Raw genomic sequence first — 13,632 nt, 5'->3', positions numbered from 1 at the left:
TATCTTTCTAACATCTTTTTTGTTTTTTAAAGATTTTATTTATTTATTTAACAGACAGAGATCACAAGTAGGCAAAGAGAGAGGAGGAAGCAGGCTCCCTGCCAAGCAGAGAGCCTGATGCAGTACTCGATCCCAGGACCCTGAGATCATGACCTAAGCCGAAGGCAGAGGCTCAACCCACTGAGCCACCCAGGCGCCCTCTTTCTGACATCTTAAGACTACCACTTACCTATGTTCATTTACCTCATTGACTTTCTTTCTCTTCCTTGATCACACCCCTAAGCTTGTTCTCAATTCCTGGCTTTTGCACTTGCAGATCCCTATGTCAACAATGCTATTCCCCCCAGATCTTGGCATGATACCATGCCATGAGCTCTGCTCAAATGTCACTTCCTCAAGGAGGTCTTTCCTAACTACTCAAATTTTATCTACCCTATAGCCAGTACTCCTCCAATCTATCATTTTCAATACCCTGCTTTATTTTCCTTCAAAGCCCTAATCACCGCCTGACACTGTACTGACACTGTTTTGTTTATAGTCTGACTTACCCAAAACAATATAAACTTCATGAGGTGAGAGACCTTGCTATATCCCATTATCGAGAACACTACCCAGCACACAGTAGGAGTTAAGTATTTACAGAATGAATAAAAAACTTACAAGACACAATCATTAAGACGATAAAGGGCCACTCTGACAAGTTAAGGAATTTATCCTATCTTAAAGCAATGAGGAATCATTCACAGATTTTGAACAAGGGAGTGGCAAGGTAAGATTCGCTTTTTGAATACTTGACTCTATGGCTTCTCAGCCTTTTGGCTAAGATCAAGTGTGAATACTTCACTCTAGTTATGAGAATTCAAGGTAGGAGAGCATGAGCAGAAATAGGGGCCAGTAGAGAAACTACTGTAGAAGTGAGAGATGGTGGCCTAGACTGAACTCTTGGTAATACAAAGATTAGCGATTGTACAGACGGTAGCTTGGACAGCACCTGGTGAATGACTGGACACGCCCCCTCTTTGACATAGCTTTTCCCGATTCCCTCCCGAGGGCTCTTTCTCAATGCCCGTTACTCTATTCACGCTTCCATTACAGCACCTCACACTGCATATAGTGTGAATCCGTTAACAGATCTGTCTTTTCCACAGATTCTTCCAAGTAAGAACAAGTGTCTTGAATGAAGGTCATCTCAATGATGTCTGCTGAATGAAGGTCATCCCATTTGGTGGCCTACCGAGGGCTGGAATTCAGAGCGGCAATTTGTCCCACGAGAGCTGTATGCTTCTCTTAACGTTCGAGAAAACCCATGGTTCAGCACTGCCCAACAAACATCACCCGGCACCAGTACCTAGCGTGACCCTGTGCCAGTGGCCGCGCAAAGGGAGGACCAGAAAGCGCGGGTCACTCTAAGGGGCTAGGGGCAGAAAGCTCGCAACGTCCAGCCCAACCAGAAGCAGAAATCAGCGACTAAAAATCCGATGACAGGGGTACAGAAGAGAGACCCACACCTGCGGCTTTGCTACCGGGAGCAAAGGACGTACCGGCTTCCCCAAGGCGGTGCGGACTCCGCCACCGCGGCGGCTAGCATGGATTCGGTGTTCCGCCCTCTCACCTCCCGCAAAGCCCGGAGGGGATGCGACAGACACTCACGAGGGCTTGGTATCGCGGAGCGGGTGGCCGGAGACACGGAGGTACAGAAAGCACGCAGGGTCCTGGTCCCCGGCTGCAGGGTCAGCCACCCGTAGAGCGCGGCAACCGCCATGGTCGCGAGGACGGCAAGCCGGATGGGACGAGCGCAGTCAGGAGTCAAGGGGCGGCTCTGAGGCCGCTACTGCGCAGGTTCGCCCCGCCTTGCCCCGCCCCTACGGGAGAAAAACAGGAAATAGGCGGGCCTGCAAAGTCCGCTTGGAGTCAAATGTGCAAGAAGATAGCCCCCAAATAGGAAAAACTAATAGAAGAAAACAAAAAGGTAACAAAATTTTTAATACATACATACATACATACATACATACATACGCAGTGAGTCCAAAGAGGACTGTAAGGGATGGGGAAAAATGTGGCTTACAGAAGGCAAATGTGATCTGGCTGGGATTTCAGATGACACAAGAGTCTGGCAGTTTACCTTAGGGCCCTGCTCCTTTGCCATTGCTGCCTTTCCACACTTTCTCGGTTTAAAGAAGTCTTGAGCTGGTGCAAGTGATATACTCTAAGAACGAGACAGTATCTGAGAGTAGTTAAAAGGATGGCCTCTAGCCAGACTACTTCTGTTTAAAACTTGACTTCATTTTTTCTTGGCTGGGTTGATCCTAATCAAGTAAATATAGCGAAAGCTCTGGGTGAACTGTTAGCCTACAGTGAGGGCCCTGTGTGCATAGGCTGTGACTGTTATTAATGATTTCGTTAGCTCCTTTGTAGATCAGGTTAGAATTACAAAAAGATCTCATCAAGACCTCAAAAATAATGGTCATTCTTTCTTTTTTTTAAGGATTTTTTAAAAAGTTTATTTGACAGAGCGCAAGAGGGAGCATGAGCAGGGGGAGCAGGAGAAGCAGGCTCCCTGCTGAGCAGGGAGCCCCAAGCGGGGCTGGAGACTCAATCCCAAAACCCTGGGATCATGATCTGAGAGAAAGACAGACACTTAATGACTGAGCCATGCAGGCGCCCCAATAATGGTCATTTTTTAAATGAGATTTTTTTTTCTGCCCTCCTCTATTTCAATAAAAAGTTGTAGATTTGTGTGTCTGTAAAGGAGGTGAGTTCAAGGTCTTCCTGCCTCGAGGCATCTTGGATTGAAACCTATTTTGACAACCCTAGGATGGATTAATGTACAACCATTAAAAAATTATCCTCTATTGTTTTTAATACATACTATAATATTTAACCAAAGTACAAAATTACAGTAACAGGAATAACTGGGAACCAACACGACTGACTCTTGGTAAGCATACCAAGTAGAGCAGGGGGGTGCAGGTGTCCCAGAGTAGTGTGTGTGCAAGCATTCCGTGTGCTATGGACATCAATCAGTATTGTTGGGGGGTGGGGGAGGGTAATTGGCAGATAGGGACAAGTATTCGTGATAATCACCATTCTTATCTTTCCTGGCCTTTTACCATCCTATAACTGTTCCAAAGCAGAAGTACAGTGTGTTAAATGTACTAGTTTCCTAGGGCTGCCCTAAGAAAGTACCACAAATTGAGTGACTTAAAATAACATTTATTCTCTCACCAGTTCTAGATGCGAAAAACCCCAAATCCAGGTGTTAGCAGGGGAAATTAATAAAAGGAAAATTAATAAAAGAAAATATCCAATAAAAGGAAATATCATTTAAAATGAAGTCTAGAGGCCAGATGAGGGAGCTCTCACATCCTACCACTAGCCAGCAAGTACAGACCCCACCAGGAACAGAGAGTACCTTGCAAGTCTTGCCAGTGGATACCAGTTTACTAAGCCCCGCAGGAAAAGACAGTTGTTCTCCTACCCCAGCAACAGCCCAGTCAGTAAGAGACTGTCACGATTAGCTAACGAAAAGGCAACATGCCTCAACAAACTCCCAGTTTACTCTCTAGGACTTTTCATCCATAACAGCCCCTCCCAACTCCCTTCTTTGTAACAAAGCAGTCCTCTCATTTGTTCTCCATACATGCCAATGGTTTTACTGTAGCATTCATGTCCTAAACTGCAAGTCTCTGCTAATCCCTAGTAAACTCATTTTTGCTGGTAAAATAATTGACAGTTTTAAGATTAACAGTTCCTTCTGGAAGTTCTGAGAATCTGTTTATGCCTCTCTGCTCACTTCTGATGATTTGCAGTAGCTTGTAGATATATGGCTCCAATCCCTGCTTCTGTCTTCACATGGTGAGCTACCGTCTCCTCTGTTTTTAAGATTAAAAGTACAGCCTTTTGGTCAGATGGGTATGGGGTTTGAATCCAGGCTCTGTTTTTTTTGTGTTCTGGAGAAAATCTATCTAACATCTCTGAGCTTCAGTTTCGTGGAAAATGGAACCGTAAGATCTTCCTCAGAGCTGTTGTGATTTAAGTAGTTATGTTGCAGAAGGCAGAGTATAAATGGTGGTCATGGGGCCTCTGGGTGGCTCAGTGGGTTAAGCCTCTGCCTTTGGCTCAGGTCATGATCCCAGGGCCCTGGGATTGAGTCCCGCATCTGGCTCTCTGCTCAGCACGGAGCCTGCTTCCCTCTCTGCCTGCTTCTCTGCCTACTTGTGATGTCTCTCTGCTAAATAAATAAATAAAATCTTAAAATAAATAAATGGTCATTGGAATTAAGCTCATGGTCAATACAGCTGTGATTTTTGTACTCTCCAGTTTGTATGTTCTAGTACAGTGAATTAATTACAAGACCTATACCATACAAATTTAGGGACAAAAGAATTAGGAATCTTTACAGAATTACTTTATATTCAGGGATCTCTCGGTTTCTGAGCAGGAAGTTGAGACTCCTGTCCTCGCCCTGCCCTCCTGTGTTTTCTTTTTGTCTTACTATCTCCCTAAGACGTTAGTGGACAGACATGACCAGAGTTAGAGGACCTAGAAAAATACTTACTGTTTTCCCAGACATCAAGTACAGTAAGGTTCCTTCTGAATTAAAAGAACTCATTTGCAATCCTGTCAGCAGGCAATAATATGTTTCATGCAGTGTAAACAGTAACACATGTACCTAGGAGTCACTAAGATTTACATAATTTTTCAGTTGGAAGAATTCTTAAAAGTGCAGTTGCTCACTTAGGATAAAAACTTTTTGTTCAGCTTTCTTACCAAATTATGGCCCTGCAAATTATAGCCAATGCTGCGTGGAATAATTTTAAATATTAAGGATTTTTATAATGGGGTTTTATTATGTCTAAAACCCAGATTAATCCAGTGACTTTCTGTCAGAGAGCTACTTTTAGTTAAAACTTCTTCAGAACGTCTTAGTTAATAGCAAAATTCTTAATTCTTAATTATGCAAATTTCTTAAGCAAATTCTTAATTAAGCAGAATTGTTAATTAAGCAATATTCTTAATGTTAACTCTCCAGCAAACTGGAGAGAGTGGGTATGGAGAGAGGGTGAGACTCCCGAAGGCTTAACTTTCTGTATTTCCATACTTTTTTACAGCAGAATGCAGATTTTTAAAAAATACAATATTTTTTAAATCAGCAAAACCTTCACATTTTTATTTTCACGAAAAAAAGAAGACATGGTAAGTCTTTTATATCTTCCAGTTGTTTAGAACATGAATATTTACAATTTGTACTAGAGTTCCCAAAATTATTGTTAGCTTATAATTTAGTATGGAAAAATGTTATCACAAGCATCATATCCTTCAAATTAATTGAACTCATCCCCATTTACAGATAAGAAAATGAAGAGTTAAGTTGCCAGACTCTGCTCTTAAGATAATTCAACTCAAACCCACCTCTGATTTCAAACTGAATGTTGTTTTTATTACCCTAACCACCTTCTTGATAGTTTCCTTGACACAGCATTGCTACAGATAGGGTCCACATATGCCAAGGAAACATTATTTGAGTGTCAGGGTAGCTTCCAGGCTCATTCAGAGTGTGTGCCTTTATTTCTTCCCTTGCATCCTTAATACTTAAGATGTTTGGAAATACAGCATTAATTGTGGTAGATTTCATCCCTACATCCAATCATCAGCAACCGCTGTATGCTTTACCTTCAACTCTTTTAACAGCTTCCCAGCTGCTCCCATGGGCTCGGATTTCACTCTTTCCTCCTTATAGCCTAGTCGCCACCCAGTAATCAAGTGAGGTGTTGTTTTTTGTTTTAAAGATTTTATTTATTTATCTGAGAGAGAGTGAGAGAGAGCGTGAGAGGGGAAGAGGTCAGAGGGAGAAGCAGACTCCCCGCATAGCTCGGAGCCCAATGCGGGACTCCACCCGGGGACTCGGGATCATGACTTGAGCCGAAGGCAGTGGCTTAACCAGCTGAGCCACCCAGGTGCCTAAGTGAAATTTTTTTTGAAGAGTAAGTCTGATCAATGTGATCAAGGCATGTCTGTCTGTCCCTTTATCACTCACAATAAAATTGGGTCCTCACAAGGGTGATTTGCTTGTTTCATTTGCTGGGTACTTCAATTTCAATTCCTATCACTCTCTCCCGGGCTCCCTGGACTCCATTCATACCAGCCGCCTCTGCTTTGCTTTACACACATTGACTTTACTCCCATTTCAGGCTCTGCCTTTGCAGTACTCTAAGCCTAGAACATTCTTTCCCAGATCTCTCTGTACTAATGCTCTCCCTTTTCATTCAGATCTCTGGTCAATTATCCCTTCTCAGAGGTCTTCCTTAACCTAAATCCCATATATAGTAGTACCCCCTTCACTATCCCTTTATCCGTGCTTTCACATAACACTAGATATATTTTTAAGATGCATTTTATATAATCATATATTTGTCAATTGTCAGTCTTCCATCATTAAAAGAGAAATCGCCAAGAGTAGGGACTTTGTTCTTACTACTGGATTGGAAGGGTGTAGGACAACACCTGACATAAAACTAGGCATTTACCAATCATGTGAATGAATCTTTCATTTACATTCCTAAGCACTTTTTGCTTCACTTAGTTTTCCTCTCTTTTACTACTATTACAATTCCACCCAGGCTTTTAAGCAAAGATGCTTTTTATAAGTGGATACATGTTAATCATCATTACGAGGGATTGCTATAGGGGTCACTGTTTATTTATTTTAAATGTTTTATTTATTTGACAGGGCGGGTGAGAGAGCACAAGCAGACAGAGTAGTAGAGGGAGAGGCAGAAGCGGGGAGCCTGATGTGGGTCTCAATTCCAGGACCCTGAGATCATGACCTGAGTTGATGGCAGATGCTTAATCATCTGAGCCACCCAGGCACCACAGGGGTCACTGTGTTTAACGCATAGGGAAAGTGGACACTTCAAGCAAGTCCCAAAGTGAATCCTACCAAGAGTCTCTGTGCGCGGAGAAAGCAGCTGGGGAGGAGATGGGATCAAGGGCAGAGCTCACAGGAAGAGAGGGAATGAGGTTTTGTTTAGGAGTCCTGAATCGAACTGGTGCTGTCAGTGTAATTAATCCCATTCTGTAGTCTCACGGACCAGCTTATCCCCCACCCTGCCACCTCCCACCCAAGCAGTAAAAATACATTTTACACTTTACAGTTCTAGACTTATTAAACAATTAAAGACTTTTTCTTAGCAAATCAAACTTCAAGGCTGACTTTATTCTCTCCTCTCATTTTTATTATTGAATAAATTAATTTTCCCTGCAATATGAGCAGGGTTTTTTCCCCCCTGTTGTCATGACATTATATGCTTTGATCCAGGTGATTATTTTCTTGCAATGGAGGGTGGGTAGAGAAAAAAAAAAAATCCCATGCTGGGATGATGCATGTGGATGAGCTCGCTGAAATACTTTTTCCTTTTTGCCTTAGTCTCTTTGCCCACGTCCAGTTCAGAGGATGCTAATATAAACCTTGCCCACCTCTCTCAGCCCATCTTTCTTACTCAGACAGCTCCCCAGCAGCTTTCTGATGGGCACACACTCTTCCGTTTCCAGGACAAACTGTGCCACGGCCTTCCGTCCTGGCAACTGGCCCCGCACGGTCTCACTTTTGACACTGTCCAGGACTACTCCTCTGATGTCTTTGGGCTTTCCTGGCACCCCAAAGATGATAAACAGGCCCAGACAGTCATCTCCTATCAAGTGACAGAATTCTTCAAGCTTATCAGATCGACTTCTCTTCCTGGAAGACCCCCCTGCCCTGGATTCTGGAGGGGACATGTCACAGGGCTGAGATGCCACAGGAGGGAGGGAAGACATCTGCAGAGTTTGCACTGCCAGCTGAAGCCTGATCTGTTTGTCGGCTCCCCAGAAAGTCCAAATCCAGTCTGCCCCGAACAGTACAGCTTGGTGCTTGGTCATCTTGGTGGTGGTGAGCCATTCATCCACTCCCTTGTCTTGGCAGAAAGTGATGAAGTGGATTAAGAAGATCTCGTTCAGAGTGTTGGAAGCTGGGCACAGATTGCTCAGAGGATCTTCGAATCCAAGATACTCCCTCACTTTCCGAGCTGCATGGACTATAGCCTCGCTGACAACCTCACAGATGCTGGAATCCTCTTTGCTGTCCTTCGGAGGCAACTGTTGCGATGAGTTTTGCCCCATATTTCCTCTGCACCTGATCAATACTGCTTCCGAAGATCAAACGTATGAAGCTCATGCAGAATGACTTCTTCGGAGAAGTTTTACAGTGTTTTACAGTGAAGTCATGTCTGGTAATGCAGTCCCAGTTTTCCGACTCAGCATTGACGTGGCGTAGCTGAGCACATAGACACACAGCTAAACAAACATGCCCGGTCTGTTTGCCAATGAGGTGTGTTGTATTCACACATTCCTGCTGGTTTATTAAGTTAGAGATGATTAACTCTCACCAAAACATCTGTTCTTCTCTAGCGATGTTCACTCCACTTCTAATATTGGGCAATCTCTTCCAAGATAGGTTTCCGCTTTTCAAATTTTACTTAAAGACAGTATTTAGTTCTTTAAAGGAATATACATCTCCTTCTAAAACGAACTTCTTCAACTTTGATGGCGAGTCATTTCCCTTTGCTTTTCTAATAACCCCTCTGCTAGGATTCCTTACGCCCCACCCAGTCCAGCTGCCTATTTCCTTTTGTACAGAAATTCCTCAGAGCCCTCAAATTTCTACCTGTCAATATATGCTATAACCCTCCCCCATGAAATGTATGGGAGTTTGCAAATGATAAAGCATCTGTGTCACTGTTCTAATAGGTCAGAAATAAAGCCTACTGGGTATTCTGCACAAAGGAAAATAAAGTCACAGAGTATAAAAACAGGAGACAATTATCAACTGACTTTATTTCTTTTCATATGTTAAAACCAGCAGTGCACAATGTTTTGTAAATAAAATATATCTCATCAAAAAAAAATTTAACTTTATCACATATCATCAGTTATGTTACACTGCCCTGAATAAAGAGTCTTCTGGCATATTTTTTTTAACCAGGTCTGAATAAGAAATTGTTTTTCAAATGGTGACATATGTTCACATTAAAAAAAATACTAGTATGTAAGAGTCCAATACAGTTACCAGACAATGAATAGTAGAGAGTAAAGGATTATTATTAGCATCAGATCATTTTAGTCACGAATAAACAGTAATTTGGTATTATAGGCCCTTGCTGAAAAGCTTGGTAACCTGCTAAGAACTTGCAAGATCACACCACTGATATTCAAATAGAATTTATAAGCAAATCCATGGGCACATACTGAACTGCCTCTCCCCACACCAATTTGTGACGTGTCTTTACCATGTTGGCTATCGTGGGAAGTGATGTAGTAGTGAATAAAAAATAGGTTATTTTTTCGACTACCCCTAAACATAATGATAAACACAGTAAGTTTTTGCCACCGCTATTTCCTTTAGAAATAAATGTCATCTGGGCCCTGTGCTAAAAACATGAATTACGTTTTCTCATCAATATATAGCCATTCTAAAACTCATTGTGCAGCCTCAGCGTTACTGAACTCTGAGACGAAATGTTCAGATGCATCTTCAGCTTAACAAAATCCCATCCACTGATAGCCTGAGAAATATACAATTAATAACAGTAGGTAGACGGTTAGTATTTTGATGTCATGAGATACTCAGCAAGAAGGAAAATAAGCAGCTTAATACTGTGAAGGTTTTTGTTTGGGTCTGATTTCTTCAGAAATTTCTACAAATTTGGGGGGGAACTTCTGAATTCATTTGAGTTAATAGTATTCAAATGTCCCTGGTGTTCTTCCTTTTGAGGCTAAAGGATCCAAGATGAAGGCTGAAACTTTCAACTCTTCAACAATTAACTGGGTGATGTGTCATCAGAGAAGGGGCATTTCATATACCCTAATTTAGTTGGGATGATCAATATTAACATCATTTTTAATATCATTAAAATTCAGTTTGGAGAAGGAGAGATCATCCCAACCTTTCGAGGACCAGTTGGTATATGACTGTTTGGAGCACTGCATTTGCTTTTCATCATCTCCTGTATGTCACAAAATAAAAGTTCTATTTTCTATGTACTAAATATATACACGTATTTAGAAAAATATATAAAATAGGACAAGAGGTGGCAAGTGGAGGTGGCCGCTGGCATTTAGCAGGCACGTGGAACACTTGAGGAAATTCCACATACGGATTTTGAAAGCATGTAATGTCCTATGCTGACAGCTACAGTGTTGTCACACTGACGTGACGAGATCATCCACGCACTGCTTCCTGATCCCCAAATCCTGGGTACTGTTGAATGGGAACGTGAAACGCTACAGTAAAACACTCATATTAAATGCAACACTTTAAATATATCACAGATTTTTACATTAAATAGAGGACAGACCACTACACTCTCATTCACCAGTGTCTCATTTTTCATGGCGTCTTCGGAATAGGCACACGCTGTCCCCCGCAACCCAGGCCTCCGTGTCCATTTCCGAGAAGGTGGAATGATCAATTGTATATAATCTGTTGTTTGTTCTAGATTCTTTGAGTTGTTTGAAAAATCAGGTGGAGGAAAGCCAAGGGGCTCCTCATGCTCGTCCAAGTGCTCAGATTAAACATTGGAGTCCTCGTCAGTGATGCTGGCACTGGGGGAACGGGCGGCAAAATCCCGAAACATGTCGTCCTCCTTTAACATGTGCTGGAAAACAAGGGGATGGGGTCATGAAACAGGAAGCAGGAGCTCGGCACGACACACGCTCCGTTAAAACATGCAGTCCTCTGGGGTTATTTTAAATATCTTTTTAGAATAACATTTTTATTTTAAACTTCTTCTCATTTTTAAAGATTTTATTTTTAAGTAATCTCTACCCCCAACGTAGGGCTCGAAGTCACAACCCCAGGGATCAAGAATCGCACGCTCCACCAACGGAGCCAGCCAGGTGCCCCTGTAGAATAACATTTTAACTTCGTTTTACAGACTTACCGTTAGATTGTTGATGCCTTCGGAGAACACCCCTATCTGTCTCACTGTGCCTTCTGAATCCTCCATCTGTAAAGAACACACCCATCACGTGACCTACTCGGTTGCATCATTTCAAAGAAAGGACAGCAAAATGAGAAGTCGAAGAAGAAATAATGCAAGTGATATGAAACGGGCTGGGAGCAACAGAACACTTCTGGGGATACCTCCTTTCGTTACAGCAACCAGAGGCTAAGAATGAGCCAAAATGTCCCTTTACTGGCACCTCTAGCCTAATGCTCTGATATTGACAATGACATCAAAGGATTGGTGACTAGGGGGCAATACTCAAATCCAGGACTTTGCATTGAAAAAGACTACATGAGCTGTGTATTTCCACTTGACTTAATACACAGATTTCCATAACCCAGAGACAGTATAACATCAGTGAGCAGCCCAGCCTGGCAGCTTGGAAGCCCAGGTCTTCAAGCTGCTCTTCTATCTCAGGTGAGTTACTCAGCCTCTCCGTGCCTCGGTTTCCTTCCCCCTACACTGAGGATGACAAGGCTCTGTCAGTGAAAGCTGACATACGTTAACTGCTGAGGATAGTGCCTGGGACATAGCAAGCAACTGGGAAGCTATTGACTATTATTTTCTTATTATATTTTCAGATATTAGAGAAAAAACTGATTAGTAGACACAGTGCATCAAGTTTCCATTTAGTGTTTCATGGCTGGAGGAACTTGAAAGAAAACAGGCATGTCCTATTGCCTTTACCTGCTCCAACCAGTCCAAATCATCTTCGTCATACAGACGCATGTCCAATCCAGGTTTAGAGGTACTTCCTGATGGATGTCCCAGTTCCATAGGACAAATATATTCTTCCCTATCTTCCTGTCTCTTCCTTCTCAGATTCCAAAAATTGCCGAAGGTAAGTTTCCTTGGCTTTAAAAGAAAAGCAAACATCCAGGGATTTAATAAAACTCATATGGCAGAGAATTGAGAATATGCATGATTCAAATATTCACTCCATTTACAGAGAAAAGCAATTGGATGATTAAATTGGTGTGACAAAAATAAAAGCACCCTGTGTGTGTATGATTGATGTGCCCAAATATAATAAATGATCCAGATTATGAATCTCAGAAGATTAAGCTTGTTCTACTTATTCACCCCAATTAGCTGCGCAGTCACGGTGATACGCAAAAAAATGCCAAGAGCCTTAGTTTTTGATTAAACAGGACTTAATGCAATGCTATTTCTCAGGGATGAATCCAGTTTTGCAAGGTTTTCCCATCTCAGATCAGGAAAAGAGAATGGTCCTAACTGTGTTTTCTTTTCAGGGGAAGCTATGATTATCCTGTATGCCCGCTATGCTTCCATAACAGAACTGAGGTTGCTAAAGGAATCCTCGCTTGTTTGGAGAGAGAATTTCTAATGATACTTGGAAGAGAAACTCCATCTGAGTCACTGCATAGTCCCTGAGACTATCAGTTCAGCAGACGGTGATCAGGCTGAACTGATCAGTTTGGAGAAGGAGAGATCATCCCAACCTTTCGAGGACCAGTTGGTATATGACTGTTTGGAGCACTGCATTTGCTTTTCATCATCTCCTGTATGTCACAAAATAAAAGTCCTATTTTCTATGTACTAAATATATACACGTATTTAGAAAAATATATAAAATAGGACAAGAGGTGGCAAGTGGAGGTGGCCGCTGGCATTTAGCAGGCACGTGGAACACTTGGTGAGAATTTAAATAGAACAGAGTCTTTGAGCAGTTTCAAATCTGGCAGATCTCTTAAGAGAGAAAGGGAGCTAATGAGAAAGTGTCAGGCAGGTAGAGGAGGTAAAAGAGAGAGAGAGAAATATCTATATTTCTATATATAAAGAACTTAGTACAAATTTGCAGAAGAGCTGATAAACTCTATCTCCACATTAAGTTGGTTGAGATAACAGACTCATAAGAGTTCACAGAGAAATGATTAAAAAGAAGAAAATGTAATCTGAATTTGGTATGACCCATGAATCTGGGTATACCCGGAAACAGCCATTCTCTGTTGGTCTACCTTGAGTCATTTCTTAAGTATCTTTTTCTAACTTGCAAGATTGGTTCATTGCAAGCCAGACAAGTTGAATCTGTGTGAGAAATCTTCCTCTTCTGCTGGATTTATCCATAGAACAACTGCAATCAATGTTTGAGCCCAAGTCATGGACTCTGCATTGGCAATACATTGACTGCATCCCAACGTCATCCTCTTCATCACTGTTAACTCTAATAGAATAAACGTGAGCAAAGGTTCCCCCAGAAAGACACTTGCAAAAATGCATTTTCTTAATTACTCTTAAAGATGCACAGACCATTAACCCATCCACAAGACTCAGTAAACTCCAGAAAATGGGACAGTCAGGTCAAAACCAAGCCCCAGCTTTAGTTTTTGCTTTAACCAGTTATTAGAAGACAGAAGCCTAAACCAACCTTCACTTTGGCCGTGGCTGTCAGGAGTACATAATCTGGTAACTCCATGGCATCACGCTTTTGGTGCTGGGCCTCGGCCCCGATCAGAAGGTTGAAATGAGTAGCCAAATGTCTTCGCAAGAGGGTCTTCCTTGGTGGGATGTTCAACAGCTGAGCCATTGTTTCTACATTAAAACGAGGTTCTAGAACCTATAAAAAAAA

The 13,632-nt window shown here is 42.1% G+C and overlaps 3 protein-coding genes and 1 long non-coding RNA gene across 17 annotated transcripts in view; 1 reads left to right on the top strand and 3 right to left on the bottom strand.

The window, feature by feature from the left end:
- MRPS35 (mitochondrial ribosomal protein S35) overlaps positions 1–1,824 on the bottom strand; it is a 47,043-nt gene extending 45,219 nt beyond the window's left edge. The window contains exon 1 of one of the 3 annotated variants that reach the window (XM_059387189.1): positions 1,651–1,824. In XM_059387189.1, coding sequence (XP_059243172.1) covers positions 1,651–1,762 — 112 coding nt within the window. In that variant the 5' untranslated portion in view covers positions 1,763–1,824. Of the gene's footprint in view, positions 1–1,541 lie in introns of all 3 variants that reach the window. The other 2 variants (XM_059387188.1, XM_059387190.1) reach the window with 2 other exon arrangements.
- A 33-nt stretch (positions 1,825–1,857) lies between these two features.
- LOC132008553 (uncharacterized) lies at positions 1,858–12,611 on the top strand. Of its 3 annotated transcripts, XR_009401665.1 has the most exons (4): positions 1,858–1,969; positions 5,112–5,196; positions 10,971–11,459; positions 12,296–12,611. It is a non-coding gene; the product is annotated as an uncharacterized LOC132008553 (long non-coding RNA). The 3 variants fall into 3 exon arrangements; XR_009401663.1 differs by lacking the exon at positions 5,112–5,196; XR_009401664.1 differs by lacking the exons at positions 5,112–5,196; positions 12,296–12,611 and adding an exon at positions 11,624–11,719.
- On the bottom strand, positions 7,427–8,755 carry REP15 (RAB15 effector protein). Its single transcript, XM_059387191.1, has one exon. The coding sequence runs from the start codon at positions 8,155–8,157 to the stop codon at positions 7,447–7,449; it is 711 nt and encodes a 236-aa protein (XP_059243174.1). The 5' UTR covers positions 8,158–8,755; the 3' UTR covers positions 7,427–7,446.
- Positions 8,852–13,632, bottom strand: part of PPFIBP1 (PPFIA binding protein 1) — a 45,019-nt gene continuing 40,238 nt past the window's right edge. For all 10 annotated transcript variants that reach the window (XM_059387181.1, XM_059387182.1, XM_059387186.1 and 7 more), the window contains 4 exons: positions 13,432–13,620; positions 11,730–11,897; positions 10,977–11,042; positions 8,852–10,691 (listed from right to left, as the gene is read on the bottom strand). In XM_059387181.1, coding sequence (XP_059243164.1) covers positions 10,605–10,691; positions 10,977–11,042; positions 11,730–11,897; positions 13,432–13,620 — 510 coding nt within the window. In that variant the 3' untranslated portion in view covers positions 8,852–10,604. The remainder of the gene's footprint in view (positions 10,692–10,976; positions 11,043–11,729; positions 11,898–13,431; positions 13,621–13,632) is intronic.

Source organism: Mustela nigripes, unplaced genomic scaffold, assembly GCF_022355385.1.
Source record: "Mustela nigripes isolate SB6536 unplaced genomic scaffold, MUSNIG.SB6536 HiC_scaffold_218, whole genome shotgun sequence".
Lineage (NCBI taxonomy): Eukaryota > Metazoa > Chordata > Mammalia > Carnivora > Mustelidae > Mustela > Mustela nigripes.
This window is presented reverse-complemented; position numbering and strand designations above follow the sequence as displayed.